Genomic DNA, 17,411 nt, shown 5'->3' with positions numbered 1-17,411 from the left:
GCTCATTAGGCTGAGCCTCACCTGTCTTCACTGCTGGTACAGAAAAGTGTCCCTATGATAGTTCCACAGCAACAATCCCAGAAACACGTGTAATCTTTAAGAAGTGCAAACTGTCATTTTCGTTTATTGATAATGATATTCAGACACACAATTTCCACTCATGTCTTTACTGTCTGCTTAGAGAATAAAGATATACTGAAGAGACTATACATGTCTGACTCCATTTTTGATGTTTGATGACTAACAGCTTCAAGCCCCACCCCTCCTTTTTCTCCTCTTGACTCGCATCCAGACAAGCCAATGAGAGAGCCCACAACACTCTCTCCCTTGATGCTGGTAGGAAATTGAGCCAAGCAAACCCAGTGTCTGGAAGAGACCACTCGTTCTGGCCTCGCAGCTTAACTCCAATAAAAGTTAAAGGCAGGTCTTCCTTCCAAATCTCCCAAACCACTTTTGAACCTTCTCCAGAGTCTACCCTGCTTCCCAGAGAAAGCCTTCTTACATAAGTAATACATTTCTTTATACCCTCCGTGTGGGTGTGTGGCATCACTAGGCCTGACATCCAGACCAAATATGAGTTGTGGAATCAATCCTGTCCTTGCGCTCAGGGCAGCCACAAATCTAAAAGGAAAATAAAATATACACCGGTACTAACTCATTCGCATAGTCATTCATATGAGGTGTTGGCCTGAGGAGCCAGCACACAGTAAGTAAAAGAAAGTTGCAAAAAAGAGATAGGTATGGACTACCTTTGTTCTTCTACCTGAAATTACTATTTAGGCTGAAGCAAAATATATATAATTTTATCTCTATGTCATTCTGAATAAAATAAAAAGAGCACTTAAAATAAGTCTTTATGAAAGACTTATTTTTTTTAAAAAAAAGTCTTTATAAAAGTCGTTTTAGAAGACTATAAAAGTCTTATAAAAGCCACAGGGAAGATAATACTATGGTAATGTGATCCCCAACAGATATAGCAACACTGATCTTGACAGGTTAATGGGATTAGTCTTCTCCTGATACACCACATGGCAGAGAGGGGAGGCCTTGCGAAGACCGCCAGCTGAACACCTAAGCTACGATTTAGTGTAACCTTATGGGGAGGTTATATAAAGCTTTACCCTCAAAGTCACCATGCAAAATCATCAGAAACCCCTTTTTAGATTGTGTATTTCACATGTTAAGAGACACAATGCATAGTTGTTTTTTTAGCGCACATCAGTCAGGGGGCAGATACTCCTTACTAAAGCACTGGCAACCATCCTGTCTTCTGGCAGACCAAAATCAAAAACCAAACAACACAACAACGAAATACCTTAAACCTTTCTAGACAAAATGCTCAAAAGGGATTTTTAAAGGTCAATTTACATTTATTTACAAACAAATGTGGAGAGTTATTACATTTGAATAATATTCTTATGTGTGTATATATATATTTTTTTTCTCTTTAATTTGGATGCGTTCTAATTTGAGAACTTCTCAGTTTAGCATCTCAGTGTCACTGTGACCTAACCATACAACCCTCACAGTAAAAATTATTCTGCAAGTACTTTGTCTTTGTTCATTCAGCCTGTCTTTTCTCTCCTACTAGAAGAGAGCTGGGCTCTCTCTGTGTCTCCCCAGCATTGATTTCCTGAATAGGTTTGAGTAGGTACCTCTACATATGTTCCTTCCCCAGAGGTGTCTTAATCCTAAAACTCCAAATCTTCCTTCACCCACTTTACATTTTAAAAAGCACTTTTACACCCAGTTCACTCTATCTTCAACAAAAGATAACTCTGGGTATTTTCACTGCTGTTTCTGGTGCTATTGTTCAATAGTTTCTTGAGGTCCATCACCATGCCTGTCAAGGCTAAACAGTAGGCATCCTGAGTGCCGCTCCTGACATAAATATAGTATTGGCAATTTTGAGTGATACACACTTCTTAAGCTTCAAAAGGCACTTTTGAACTTACTCAATTTGGACATTTACTTAAAATCTTCCTCCTTCTTTAGAAATGACTACTAAAACATTTCTGAGGGTTTCAAAGGACAGATATTGTTAGTTGATTACTCAGCTAAGGAGATCGAGGAATAGGGATGTACGAGATTTTCCCAGTGTTCTCAGCTGATGTGATCAAGGGTTCAACCCAGGCCATCTGACCTCCCAAAATCTACAGCATGGCCTCTGTCTTTGCCTCAAGTCATTAAGTTTTAATTTCTTTACTCTAAGTCTTTTTATTTTTATTGATATTCAAATATCTTTTTGAATTTTAACAGTAATACAGAAGTTTCTGGGAAAGAATGATCCAATACAAATTGGAAGGAAAGAAGAGAAATAAAAAAAAGATAACCTTTGTTAAATGATAGACATATACCGGTTTCAAAAAACTTAGAGTTTTTTCAAATTTTTCTTCTCAGAATCTGAGTTCAAACAGAAAGATCATAAACTCATTTTTACCTTAAAAAATAAGTAACTGAGAACAGATTAAAGTTTTACTCCTGCTTCTCAGAGGAGTACCTTAACAGATCAAATTTTTTTAAAAATAAAGAATTCCATACAGTAGAATTTCAGGCTACCTCAAATGGTGGAGAACCTTAAAAGGATGAAGAATTTGGAAGGGAATAAAGAATGCCTCTGCTGATCTCCAAGACCATACCCAGTAAGAGGTTTACTGCTCAGCCTTAAGATTGGACGGTTAGGGTCACTACAGCCTCTGGGCTAACTCCAAACACCATCCATCTCATCTTCACATCTTCAACTGTGTGAAGTTACAGAACACTATTTGAATCAAAAGTGACCCTAAGACTCAACTAATCTACTTGCTTTATTTTGAGCTCATCAAAACCCACAATCTTTATATTGAGTTCTGAATATTTTATTTGTTCAGTGATTTTTACATGCTTAATTTATTAGAAGCTTAAAGCATTTGTTTGAAAAACTTAAAAGGAACAACAAAATCCATCTGATATATTTAGTGGTTCCCAGTCCTGGCTGCTTCTTTTTGTTTCTCAGGGAAGTACTGATTTATTGTTTTCTGGGGTGATGTCTGGTTATCTGTATTTTCTGAAAGTTCTTCAGGTCATTCTAATATGTAAGTAAGGGTCAACCAACACTGATTTCAACATTTTATATAATAGTGCCTTAGAGTTCAAATTAGCTGTTTGATAGTCAAAATATTTTCTTCCCTACATAACTATAAAGCCTGACATTTTTTTAAAGATTTAAAACTAGATATATAGATAAGTTAAAAGTCAGCTTTTAAGCCCATAGTTACTAAGGTGCCTGGGTGGCTCAGTTGGTTGAGCATTTGACTTTGGCTCAGATCATGATTTCATGGTTCATGGGTTTGAGCCCTGTATCAGACTCTGCACTGACAGCTCAAGCTTGGAGCCTGCTTCAGATTCTGTGTCTCCCTCTTTCTCTGCCTCTGCCCAGCTCACACCCTGTTTCCCTCTGTCTCTCAGAAAATGAATAAAAATGTTAAAAATATTTTTAAAGGCTTTAGTTACTGACAGTTTATCAAAAATATTTTCATCTGCTGCATCCTGGATTTGTTACTTTACCAATAAAATTTCAAAGGACTTAGGTTAGTTATATCTGAGTAAGCTATAAAGAAAATACTTCTTGAAGTTTTGAAAGAAAAATAAATCACTCATTTTTGCTTTATTAACACATTGATGAAGAGCTATTAGAATGAAATTAATAATTTGGATGAGTTGAAATCAAGAACTGCTGCTAAAAGCAAAATAGAAACAAGGATATTTTTATTTTTGAATGTATCAGAATTTTAAGCTACATGATCATGTATACACTACTTAAATAAAATATAAGTGTTCCGAGTATGTTCCTGACCACTAGCATAAAGTTAGCAACAAGGAACTTAGTTGGAAATGTGGTAATCAGAAAATATTAGCTTTTTAATTAGTGTAAATATGGGTTGAGTTGTCCAAGAATTCATTTTAGCAAAAAAGCCCTAAGTCTGGTATAAAATTTTTCAGCAGATCGAAATTTTGAGAGCCCTTGGAGAAAATGCCATGTTGTGTTAAAGACTGTCATCTCTGTAAGAGCAAGTCTGAGTGCAATCAGACAAGTATCCAGAATATTAAGACTTATCTTTTGTAAAGCTCAGGATAAATATCAACAATACCCAAAGCCATTTATAGATTTAATGCAATCCTGATCAAGATTCCAAGGGCATTTTTTACAGAAATAGAAAAAACAATCTTAAAATTTCTATGAAACCACGAAAGATCCTGAGTAGCCAAAATTACCTTGTGAACGAACAAAGCTGTAGGGATCACATTTTCAAATTTCAAAGTATATTATAAAACAGTATGGTATTGGCATAAAAACAGACACACAGACTCACATGAGTTGAAAGTCCAGAAATAAACCCACACATATATAGTCAACTAATATCTGATAAGGAAGTCAAGACTACTAAATGGGTAAAGGATAGTTTCTTCAATAAATGATTGAAGATCATCAGGGAAAACTGATACTCACCTACAAAATAAAATGAAAAAGGATCCCTATATTACAAAAATTAACTTGAAAAAATTAATTCACAAAAATTAACTCAAAATGGATTAAAACACTTAAACATAAAAACAGACAGGTAAAATTCCCAGAAGACAACATAGCAGGAAAAAACACTAACTATAGACAATTGAAAAATTAAAGGGAAAAAAAATCTATCGTTTGTAATAGCATCAAACAACATAAAGTACTTTGTGAAGACTCGTCTCAAAAAAAAAAAAATGCATACCGATTTACAGTTGCAAAAATTAGTTGCAACGAGGAAAGGCCAGATATTTAAATTTGCAGTATAATGCTCAGATACTAAAGTCATCTAGTTCAGAATTCTGTACCTGGTTTTCAAACTATTTGCTAAACTTTCTTCCATTATTTAAAGCCCTTTCCTTTCAAAAAGCCCAATGCATTCCCTGCCTGATGGACAGGTGTTTTATACTGTATTTTAGACAGGGTACAAAATCCCAAGAGGAATGTAATTCAGAAACACAGAAAGATGATGCACTAACAACACAGTGATTCTGTGATGACTTATGAAAAGAAAGTAACTACTAGATATATATTACTTCCATATACCTTATCCGATTTAACCATAAGTTAGAAGGCTGTAGGCATTTCTGGGTCTATGAGGAGTCCCAAGAGCCTAAATGCCACTCTCTTGTGGCTACAAATATTTGGATCCTCCTGCATTTGAGGGGTGGAGTCTATATGCTCTCCTTTTATATTTGGGCTGACTTGTAACACCTTCAACCATTAGCAAACTTGGCAGAAGATCTCCATGGCCAGCTCAGAAAAGACCATGCAGGGGCAGCCGGGTGGCTCCTTCGGTTAAGTGTCTGACTTCAGCTCAGGTCATGATCTTGCAGTTCATGAATTCAAGCTCTGGGTCAGGCTCTCTGCTCTGCTGTCAGCATAGAGCCTGCTTTGGATCCTCGGTCTCCCTCTCTCTGCCTCTGCCCTGCTAGTGCACATGTGCGTGTGCGTGCACCTCTCTCTCTTTCAAAAATAAATAAACCTTTTTAAAAAAGACTATGCATATTCTGCTTTTTAAGCGGATAGTTGAGCTGACAGGTATGAAGTCCAACTACTCTGAGGCCACCATGTTGGAAAGACCACATGGAGATGACAGTCCCCTGACAGTCCCCTCTGAGCTAGGTCTTCCAGCCACCCTTGCCAATGTGCAGGACGTGTGAGTGAAGACACAGTCTTGGAAGTGGAGCCTCCAATCCAGGGTGTTCCAGCCACAGCGAGCAGTCACTGGAACCACCCTGGCCTTTCTTGTCTTTGCAGCCGAAGCCACAGATATCACGGAACAAGTTGGCTTATAAGCAAGCCCCTTTGCACGCTGTTAGAATCCCTGACCCCCTGAAACCTAAGTGCAAGAAGTTGATTGCTACTTTATGCCACTAAGTCTGGAGTGATGTGTTAGGCAGAAATAGATAACTACAACACCCAGAGAAATTAACTGAGCTCCCCCCCTTCAACTGGGCTTTTGTCAAAGCAGAATTATCCAACACAGGGGTCAACATGGGCAAATGATTTGGTTGCTCTTCTCAACCACCCCCTGGCTATTAATCTTGTAAGAGTAGGGACCGAGGAAAAAAATTGGGGAGAAGGCTGTTGCTTGTAAAAATATGTGCTGATAAATGTTTAAATATATCTGAAAATTGGACATAATATGTTCCAAAACTGAAGTTCCCAAAATAGTCTTTCAGACCAAATAATTATTAATTTTCAAGCTCTATGGCTTTACAGTGTTTGGCTATTAAAATTTCTTGTTGTATCAGCACTACCAGCTTCCACCCAAAACAATGGTTTTCCTGCCACATTTACTTTGTCTTTGAACTCCCAACAGTGCAAATGCATATGATGATATCCATTGTAATCAGTATCTGTCATTGGTATTATTTTAACCTATCTCTGCATATTTGAGAGTTTATTCTATTTAACTGAAAATGATTTGCTAAAGGCCAAAAATGTACAACTGTCTGTGTTTCTGTCTATGGAACTTAAAGGCAGTCTTAAAAAATCAAAGATTTTTTTGGGGCGCCTGGGTGGCTTAGTCGGTTGAGTGTCCGACTTTCGCTTAGGTCATGATCTCGCGGTTCGTGGGTTTGAGCCCCGCGTCGGGCTCTGTGCTGACTGCCGGCTCAGAGCCTGGAGCCTGTTTCAATCTGTGACTCCCTCTCTCTCTGACCCTCCCCTGCTCGTGCTGTCTCTGTCTCTCTCTCCTAGAAATAAATAAAACATTAAAAAAAAAAAAAATCAAAGATTTTTTTCCTCCTGTAAAGGCCAAAACTTTCACTATTATAGGCTTATTTTTTTTTTCTGAATAAGAACCATAGAATTAATCTTTACATCTACTTGAATAATTTTCCTCCCCAGAACTGTTTCTAAAAATGTCACCTTTCTTCTTGCGAAACTGAGATGTCCAAACCTCTGTACAGGTCAGGCATCTGCACATAACTTGAGGTCCTGCAATTTGTCTAATTCCACTTTTTCCACAAGTATGGATATCACTGGGAAAAAGAATAAAAATGTAAAGAATGTTGCACATTTGTTAGCATGAAACAAATCATGGGTTTGTTTCCCCATTTTTGTTCCCCCACAGCATCCCAGATTGGTTTGCATATAAGAAAATTATAGTGAATAAAATCCTTTACCAGATCCACATATTTAGAGAATTGGCATTTTTTAGGAAATTTGCATAAGAAAGCAGGAAACTTCGTGATTTATGGGTAGAGTAAGAAGAAACCATCTCTATCAGTAACAATACTGAGTCACTGCAATTGGAAATCAATCATGTAAGATTAGTATCTGGAAAAGCAGACAGTTTATTTTCAAACGGAATATATTCAATGTCTTTGGGAATACCAGATACATTATGGTTAGAAACGAGAAGTATTATTTCTGTTGTTTTGGGTTTTTTTGTTTTTTTTACCCAAAAGAAGTACAAGAAGCTTTTCAGAAGTGGAGGGAGAGAGATAACATACACCATGTATTACAAACACTGGAAATAGAAGATGAAGAGAATTTGAGGTCAATGTTGACATGGACAAAGAAACAGAGGGGATATCAGCAGATGGTGATCTAAGTATGGGACCTGAGAATATTTCTATTTCAGAGAGGAGAGGCCCAAAAAGGTGATAAATGAGTGATTATCAATTATAAAGTTATCATAATTCAAATCATTCTTTCATCAGACTAAATATGCCAGGTAGGATGATGAAATTCTCCTCCTATAAGCTCTGGCCATCTACAGATTTCTCCTAATTACAGTAATTATGCACCCCTTCATCTTACAGTCTGATATGAAAGAATACTAGAAGTTATTTGTGAGTGGGAGACAGATGATGACTAGGGTCTTAATGGTCTCTGAAACAAAGTAGTCCAGATCTAAATGAGACAAAAGATGAAAGACACAATGTCAACAGTACCCAGGATGAGAAAGAAAGGGTTTGTAAATGTGAAGGGAACCAGTGAGTAAAATCAGACTATGAAAATGATTATTTTCAATCATTTATATGAAGTTGAAAAATCTGTCACAACTTCTTATTCTTGTCAATAGTCAATGTCAGTGTAGAACAACAACAAAAATCTCAGATAAAAAGTAAAGCAATTCATTGTTCAGCAACATTTAAAAAAATAAGACTAGATTTTTCACTCTTAAAAAAATGTTTTTAATGTTTATTTTTGAGAAAGAGAGAGACTATATGAGCAGGAGAGGAGCAAATAGAGAGAGGGAGACACAGAATCCAAAGCAGGCTCCAGGTTCCGAGCTGTCAGCACAGAGCCTGACACCGGGCTCGAACTCACAGTCCGCAAGATCATGACCTGAGCTGAAGTCGGACACTTAACCGACTGAGTCACTCAGGCGCCCCTAGATTTTTCACTTAAAAAATTTTTTTAAGATTATTTATTTTTGAGAGACAGAGCCTGAGTGTGGAAGGGCAGAGAGAGAAGGAGACACAGAATCCAAAACAGGCTCCAGGTTCTGAGCTGTCAGCACAGAGCCCAATGTGAGGCCAGAACCCACGAACCATGAAATCATGACCTGGCTGAAGTCAGACACTTAACCAACTGAGCCACCCAGATGCCCCTAGATTTTCTTTCTTTTCTTTTTTTTAATTTATATCCAAGTTAGTTAGCATATAGTGCAATGTTTACAGGAGTAGAATCCAGTGATTTATCCCCTACATATGACACCCAGTGCTCATCCCAGAAAGTGTCCACCTTAATGCCCCTTGCCCATTTAGCTCACACCCCCACCCAAAATCCCTCCAGCAACCCTTAGTTTGTTTTCTTATGTTTTGTCCCTCTAGATTTTTCACTTTTTTAAAATCTAGATTTGGCATCATTCATATGGTTAATCTAAATCAGCTCTAAAATACTTTATTTAAGAGATTATTATTAATATTCAGTAACAACATTTTGAAATGTACATAACATGTTTAAGATTTTTTCGTATTAATTTCACATAAATTCTTATCTAAATCAAAATGTAATACTATCTGTGCTTCTAGAAACATATACCATACTTTCTCCACTAGATGTCTCCAGAGAAATACGAGTAAACACTGTTAATAAGAAATACTGCTAATAAGCACCCAGTTTAAAAATTTCAGAAGTGCTCAGTTCAATTAGGGACAACGGTTATGTTAATTACGAAGTATTAAGATGAGATCTGTTACTTGACAAGCTTTTAAAGGAAAAGAGTGTCTAAATTTAAATAAGAAAGATGCATACTACTCACATTTATCACAGAAAACCTTCTGTATGTTTCCGAAAGAATGAACATTAGAGAGAACATCATTTACTTTGGGGCCAAATTCATCACCGTTTTCTCTGAATATGATTTCATTACGTTAGTTATGTTAGGCCTGACCATGCCTGGGAGATCTATGGAAGTAGAGGAAGAAATCCATTGGCTTGGGAAGTTCCAGTTCTTACAGGCTTTACATAGTGTGTATTTGAGCCTATACATTGCTTTTTTGAGTTCTTTAAGTCAGGCATTGACATTCAATTTTATTTTAGCTATATTTTAGCTAATATTTTAAAGAGTTAAAAAACTCACAAAATTTAACGTTTGCTTAATTTGAATTCCTTTTACTGGTGACTGTCCCCCACTCAAAGGAAACAAAGATCACTGGGTCTTTGTCAGAACTTCAGTTTACAGGGCTGCAAACCCAGGTACCAAAAAAGGCTAAGACCACTAACCAAGCACTTGGATACTGAGTCATGGTGCCCCCAAGAATGTGTGGCATTAATGTCAAGGCATTCTCATGTTTCATAATTAAGTTCTATTATCTGTAGTTTATGACTAGGCCAGAGAGAAAGCAACGTGGTACTCAAGAAATGTTTTCAATATCCCCCAGGACATACGGTAAACAGCAGGAGTTTATACATAATTTGAGGCAAAGAACTACTCTGGATCATTCTAAACCATGGAAATGTCTTCTAAAAAATCTACTCTTGGCTTGGTAATCAGGTTTGTTGAATCCATAGGCAATCTCCAATTCTACAGTGTGTCGGTCATATTGCTTACACGCTAGCGAGGGTAAGCATGCTACCACAGTGACTTCACAGTCTCCAGAGGCTACAAGCCTTGCTACAAAGATCCACTGGATAATTTGCAAACTGCCCATAAATTAGCATCTTGATAGCTAGAAACAAACGTCTCCGTCTTTCAGACACATTATTTTTCTTCGGTTGCATAATAAGCCACTTCCTTTCCATTAATGACTTACATTTCCAGGTCAGACTTTACAACCCTGAAAATTAGATTCAATTGCCAAGACCTCGGTCATCCTCCAAACGGCTAATAACATTACGTAGCCGCCCCAGGGGCAGGATCCTTTCATGCAACAGAAGAATAAGGGCCTTGTGTGAAGAGAAAGAATGAGAGATTGACCCCTCCTCGCACTCAGAAAAGAGATTTTTCTCTCTTTTCCACACCTTAGACTGTCTTGTCTCCCATTCTCTGAAACTGTTTTCCTACCCAGTACTGTCAGATATGGACTGTGGTTCAGTTAGTCTCCCAGAAGCCAGCATCCTGGCGAAAACCGTTGCTTGGGCTTCCTCCTGTGCCATAATATCGTATAGAATCACACTTCAGAGCTAAGCTTGGAGTTTTTGGTTGCAGTACTCTCATGTTTTTATATTTACACTAAGGTTTTCCTTCTCTTGAATGCTCTCTAGCCTCTAAATTTACATGTAGTTTATGTGCAATCTGGCCCACATTTTCAAGATCCTCCTTGATGGCATTACTCATACTGAGTGTAAATATTTGCTGAGGGGTAGCACTGTTGACTTCCATGGAACTTATACAAGTGCCAGTATGATGCCCAGGATGGGTCGGTTCAAGAGTATATTACTTGAAACTCTGAAAAGAAAGATTTAAGAACCTTTTTAGCATATGAGCGTATATCATGTGTTTTATAAAAAGTAAATCTCCAGTCAGAAAGGTACAGTCTTCTTTTGAAATATGAATGCAATTCTTGGTCCATTTAGACCACAGAAGGAATCCAGGTGAATGGAAGTCATTGATTCCAACTGATAAATTGTGGTAACAAGGAAGAACTAGGTCAAAACCGTTCTTAAAAATGATCAATATTTTTTCATTGTATCGCAGGCACTACAAAGAAAGGAGGTAACATGACAGGAAACTTTTCTTCTGCCTTCACCCCATTCTCATAATCAAATCTGTTTGTTGTCATTCTGGACTGTGTGTAAAGAGCTCTTTTAGCCCTGATACATATTATCCAAGTCTATAGCTCTTTCTCTCACGACCTCATTCTTTCCTCTCCAATCGACCGCCGTTGGATTTAAGCAGATTTCAGCTTCATTACCCAAAAGCTTATAAATCACTGCAGCTATCTAAGAGGAAAAGGGTTGCATTAACAGAAGTGAGCATCCCAGTACAGAATGAATGACAACTTATCATGGCGATGTTGGAGAGATTTCTGTTTTTAAGTTAGACTTATCCCTCTATAATCCCACATTCCATTACTATGCTTTAGAAGATGAGTAATCTACATTATGTCTAGCCAGTCTAGAATTGAAGATTTTTATATAACTATGTTACCAAGAATATTTTAACAGCTAATTTACTAGCATTAAGAAGAACTTATTTCCATAAAACAGTCTTCCTGTCTTACTTAATAAAAAATTACTGACCACCTACCAATTTACACAACGTGAGAATAATAGAAATCTATTACGTAAAGCAAACCAATAACATACAGATGAAGTTAGGATAATTCCATTCAGTGAAACATAAATGTTAGATTAATTTTCTTCCTATGAGAGACCAGGGACAGAATTTTTTTGAAAAATATTTTTATTTCTGAGCTCTGAGAGACAGAGAGAGGGAGAGAGAGACAGCATGCGCAGGGGAGGGTCAGAGAGAGAGGGAGACACAGAGACCGAAACAGGCTCCAGGGTCTGAGCTAGCTGTCAGCACAGAGCCTGACATGGGGCTCAAACCCATGAACCGTGAGATCATGACCTGAGCCGAAGTCGGATACTTAACCGAATGAGCCACCCAGGCGCCCCGACCAGGGACAGAACTTAATTTACCTTTTGATGCCCTCTTCTCTCCAGTTCTCCTTTTGAATTGCTCTTTCATTTATTATACCTTAATCCTAAAATTTTCAAGTTGACAATATGTCTCATCATATTTCAGAATGTATTATCTAATCGCGTGCTTTCTTAGTAAACTAGCAGCCAGTTACAGAATTATTTTAGTGCCTCAAAGCAAAACTCTACAGCAAGCTTAATGCAACTCTCTTGATACCTGGAATCATCTCAGACCCATCCAACCTCCCCTAAAAGCCCTTCCAATTGGAAAACATGGTGAGTCAGTACAAAATTTCTCCATATTGCCTGTGGGGAAACAATACTGATGTGCCATTCCACAGTGAGCATTTTCAACACGACGCATTGGGAGAAGCTAGGAAAGTGTGCAACCTGCTTATTTAAGAAGACTCATTGTAGGTTACCATTTCAGCTTATTGCTAACATCTGACATTCAGGTTTCTTTTATGGGTGTTCTGAACATTGATATATCATGTTTGGAGGGATAAGAACGCATATTCTCTTGGATAGGAATCGCCTAGTGTAACATTAAGAGACTTTAGTTACTCTTGGTAAAATCAGAAGAAGAATTCTGGCAATACTCTTGTTTCTTAATATGTCTTTAATCTATTGCAGCTAGATTAGTAATACTTGTTTCCAATAGGGGCTGCTTTCGTCCAGTGTCTATCAGATGTTCCACCTAGACAAATTCATCACCGTGTGAAGCATGTAACGAAGAAACAATAAAGCACACATGTTTTTCTTTTCCACTTCGTTTCAAGAGTTAGGAAACCTTGCCAGAAGTAGATTTATGTTAACTCTATCTATTCCTTGATATTTGAAAAAAGAAGTGAAGTGGAAGGTATCTCCCAGTTTAGTAGGATTGCAAGGAAAAGGTGGTCTCTCCTCCATGTTTCGTCAGCAATTAGAATTCTCATTTCATATTTTGTACAAGTTTGAAATCTATCCAATATCTGGTTTTGATCAACAGCCATTACTGCCTTATGATTATCAAACTTACATCTACATTTGCTTCTGGTGAAAAATAATAACCTTTCAGTTCTGATGTGAACCAAATGTGATAAGATGTGATATTATCAAACAATGATTTCATTGAACACAGGGACATATACTCTGAAAGGAATGGATGGCAGAATATTCCTTAAAACCCAAACAAAAACATTTTCCATAAACCCCTCCAAATTGCAAAAGAATAAAACTGAAATATGAACCTGCCAGGAGTCAGCTATTAAAGGGAAATATAAATAATTTAAAAGTAAAAATAAGTTCTCTTCTTCAGAATGAGAAGTAAAAGAGGCTTGATGCATTCAAGTAAACACAACAAAAGTGGATTTTAGCTGCCAAATTGAAGTTGCTGATGTTTTTTGGAAAGAGCTCAGATTCCCAGGTTATACAGTGCTCCCTCCCACGACTCTGACATGTATATAAACTCTGAGCTCTCCAAAGCCCACTGCCAGTTCTCTTCGTGACTAACTGTAACGGAGAGACTAAAGATGATTCCTTTCTTACCCATATTTTCTCTAGTCTTGCTGGTTGCTATTAACCCTGCAAATGCCAATGGCCATTATGACAAGATCTTGGCTCATAGCCGAATCAGGGGCCGGGATCAGGGGTAAGTCAGTAGTTTGGTTTTATAATTTTTTTTTCCTTAGCTTGTTTTCTGTATAAGTATACATAAAGTTCCTTATATACGCCTCAGGGTTTTTTCTACTTATTAAAAAGTAATAAGAAAAAATGACTATTCTGTGATTTATAAACGTGTTTCCAACTTAAAAAATTTCTGTCAAAGTAATTTTCATGTAATTGCTTTTTCTGAAGCATTATATAATTTTAATCTCATTGACAACATTTAATGGGGCATTTCTTTATTATTCCATTTATTTGTGTTTTTATTTCCTTCCAAAAACCTGAAACGAGGTTTTCAAAATTAAAACTATATGGTTAGGGCTCTCAGTAAGTAAGTTGGCTTTGAAATACCTTACATAATGTCAGGGAAATTTTCATTTAAATTATGCTTGAAAATAAAATAATGAATAATATAGCTAGTTCTTTGAATATTTTAAAGCCTCTAAGAAACTTTAAATTCTGCATTCTGTAACATTTGCAAAAGTAACATATTTCTTGGAATAAATCCAACTGCAACTTAGCATTTTTGAAGTTACCAGGCATAATTTAGTAACTTAACCAACCATTTATAATTTTATTTTGAAATGGATCTTGGCACTTCTTCTAATGTCTCAGAGAGATTTTCATCATGCTCAAATGTTCCTTTGCTTTACAGTGTAAATAAGACTTTCATCTCTTTAAGAGAGAAAAACACCTAAAATTCTGGCGCAGGATGTTCTGATCCACTATTTCCACTCGAGGAAATAGATTGTCCTTTGTGCAGCCATATTATTCAAGTTAATCTTAGCACTATTTACATCTGTGATTACTTACCTAGAAAATGACAGCATGTAGTGTTTTTTGACATAGGAAAACTTGTCTCTTTTGTTCTCTGATTCCTCACTGTTCAGTGAGTGGAGTCCCAAATGAGCACGTTTGATTTATGAAGGGTCAGTAGATTATCTTCCTATTAGAAGTAATAAGACACACATGACAACAAAACTAAGTTGAACTTAATGCTGCTTGAATATTCCTACCGGATTAACTTTAGAAACGCTGGTGTTTTCCTTTCAAGGATGTAAAACTGCCTCTCTCTTTTCTCTCCCTTAGACTTTAGTTTTTCTAACGATTCAGTATGATTGGATCAAGAAGTAGATTTGTGCAAGACTGGAATCACATCTCTGAAAATTCGGTCCACATGCTGACGTAATCGTCTGACCTGAAGATAGGAAACACTTTTTTTTCATTAGGACTCTAACTGTCTTTTCTTTCCGTGTCTTCCAGCCCAAATGTCTGCGCCCTTCAACAGATTTTAGGCACCAAAAAGAAATACTTCAGCACTTGTAGGAACTGGTACCAAGGTGCCATCTGTGGAAAGAAAACGTAAGTCTCATCTTTTTCTTAATGTCCCAGTCCCCAAAGCGACGCTATGCCTTTCCTTGGACACATGCACCATTTTTCTTGAAAATATTCTCCCCAATTGCAAGCTTTAAAAATAGGAAAGGATCATAAACATGAATAAAGGAATTCTCCCTGCATTTCTCTCTCGGCTAGCGCACCACTTATAAGCCTTGAATCTATGTGTCACAGAGGTCCAAAGGAGGTCCATGGCAATCCAGTGTCATGTGATTTCATATGCAATCGGTGTAACACTATGTATGACATTTCTATCCCTGGTTTGGACCTCTTTTTTAGGCAAGACACCTACCTCTATGCCTCACTTTATAAAAACAGATTTCTCATTTTACAAAATAAAAAATGGGACAGAAAAACAAATTGATCTAAAATATCAGGGTTTTTGAAGCACTGATTAATGTTTCCCTACAATCACTTGGAAATTATCTGAAGTACCCCCGTTTACCTCAAAGTTTTCATCAATGCTTGAAATTGGAAAGAACTTAAGTTTCAACCCTTCATTTAATCCAGATATTCCATCCCAAACTGCGGGGTCCTGAGAAGCCCACAAAGGTGGACCCATCATTGTATTTAGTATTTCAATACAAAGCCCATCACTGTATTTATTATTTCAATAACCAACAAGACAATCACTCTTTACTTAGCAGAAAATATATTTTATTACTTGATAGACATGCATAGTGGTTTAATCTATCAATAAACCTTGCTAGGAAAATACAATCCTGAGCATATACAAGTTGAGAATTACTCGTGCGGTCTAATTCTTCATTTTAAAATGAAGGAGCTGAGTCATAGAAAGAATAAGTTACTATATCAAAAAGATGAGTGATACCATTCCTGATTAAGAGAACAGTGCTTCCTATTCATTTGGACTCCACTCTTGATGAAAGATGCCTTGAGAATTAAGTATCTGAATGAGAGCCTAATTAGTACATCATCATTAAACTTTAGGTGGAAGGATTGGGGATTGTTAAAAACTTCTTCCTAACTTAATAATATAGGTACAAATACTAAATATGGCATCATTTAACTTCTTGGAGCCTTTGTTTCTTTGCCTATGAAATGTCAACTTTATATTTACAGAGTTTCTAGGGGTGAGGGATAGAATGATTTGATGGTTGTGAAATTGCTAAGTAACTCACAATATCAATTGTCCTGAAGTGTAAAGTACTTTAACAAATGGATATACCTGGGTGGGAAAAGGGGTTGTGATCAGATGCCTACCTAAAATGCATAAGATTATCTTTATTTCCAGATAAAAATCACATATTCAATATATATAACCTCATCTGGACTCTACTTCCCCACGGTAACTAAGTCTAGGACACCACAGGGGTTTGCTCCCTCTTCTTATTCTTTTGCTTAATAGAGTTTCAAATGATTTGAAAGAGTTACTTTTTGACCTGGATCTACTTCCTACTAGTCTGCAGACATCTGCTAGATTTGTGAGTCATTCACACAATTACAATGTAAGTCAGTGATTGCAATGATCTTGACTATAATGCAGGCTGGGCCCTAGTTGAGAGCCCAAAACTCTGGATTCTCCTCCCTTTGTTCATATTCTTGGTTACCATGAAGCATATTTGGAACGTACACCAACTACATAAGAAAGGACTTGCTGTCCGAGATATTCATGGGATATCTTTATTATATTCTTCCTGAAAGTTAAGAAAGCAAGATATAATCTCACTTTAACCATCTAAACATATGAGAGATGCCAAGGCTTTTGCAAAGATAATGCCAACATTCTTTCTTGCTCTCCATTAAAAAAAAAAAAAATCCTGCTTTGAAGCCTGACTTTTCAGCAGAAACATAACAGTATCTCCTTTGTTAAGTTGTATTAGCTTATTTCCCCCAAGTAACTTCATTTTCACAACCACATTTACATTTGTGCTCTGAAATAAATGTAAATGCAAGCTGCTAGTTTCAAATAATCAAATAAATCAATAACATTGACAAGAGGAATGTCTGTTTTGCCATATGCTTGCAACTGCTAAAATTTCCAGAGACATCTTTAGGACTCTTTGTATCTGTTGACAGAAATGCTTGTCTTCTCGTTGAACAGTTGCTTTGCAGATTTGAAGGAAGTAATTGGGTGGGTTTAATGATAAACATGAATTTCCCAAGTTTAAGATATTTTCCACAATATATGTTGGCTGAATAATACACTGTTTTGTAGACTTCCTTTCAGCTTCCATTTTCCTGAGATTTTAGATAGTATTCAGAAAATGAGAACAAATTTTCCACGTTCAGAGATGTGCACAGTTATGATTTTTTT

At 36.9% G+C, this 17,411-nt stretch overlaps 1 protein-coding gene across 7 annotated transcripts in view; it reads left to right on the top strand.

Moving 5' to 3' along the window:
• Positions 1-13,551: 13,551 nt before the first annotated feature.
• The window catches only part of POSTN (periostin), a 35,415-nt gene continuing 31,555 nt past the window's right edge, over positions 13,552-17,411 (top strand). For 5 of the 7 annotated variants that reach the window (XM_039253641.1, XM_039253637.1, XM_039253639.1 and 2 more), the window contains exons 1-2: positions 13,552-13,724; positions 15,002-15,100. In XM_039253641.1, coding sequence (XP_039109572.1) covers positions 13,606-13,724; positions 15,002-15,100 — 218 coding nt within the window. In that variant the 5' untranslated portion in view covers positions 13,552-13,605. The remainder of the gene's footprint in view (positions 13,725-15,001; positions 15,101-17,411) is intronic. The other 2 variants (XM_039253642.1, XM_039253640.1) reach the window with 1 other exon arrangement.

The sequence above is a fragment of the Hyaena hyaena genome, unplaced genomic scaffold, assembly GCF_003009895.1.
Source record: "Hyaena hyaena isolate Hyena2069 unplaced genomic scaffold, ASM300989v1 scaffold_457, whole genome shotgun sequence".
NCBI lineage: Eukaryota > Metazoa > Chordata > Mammalia > Carnivora > Hyaenidae > Hyaena > Hyaena hyaena.
Note: the sequence above shows the minus strand (reverse complement) of the source record. Positions and strands in the feature narration are given on the sequence as shown.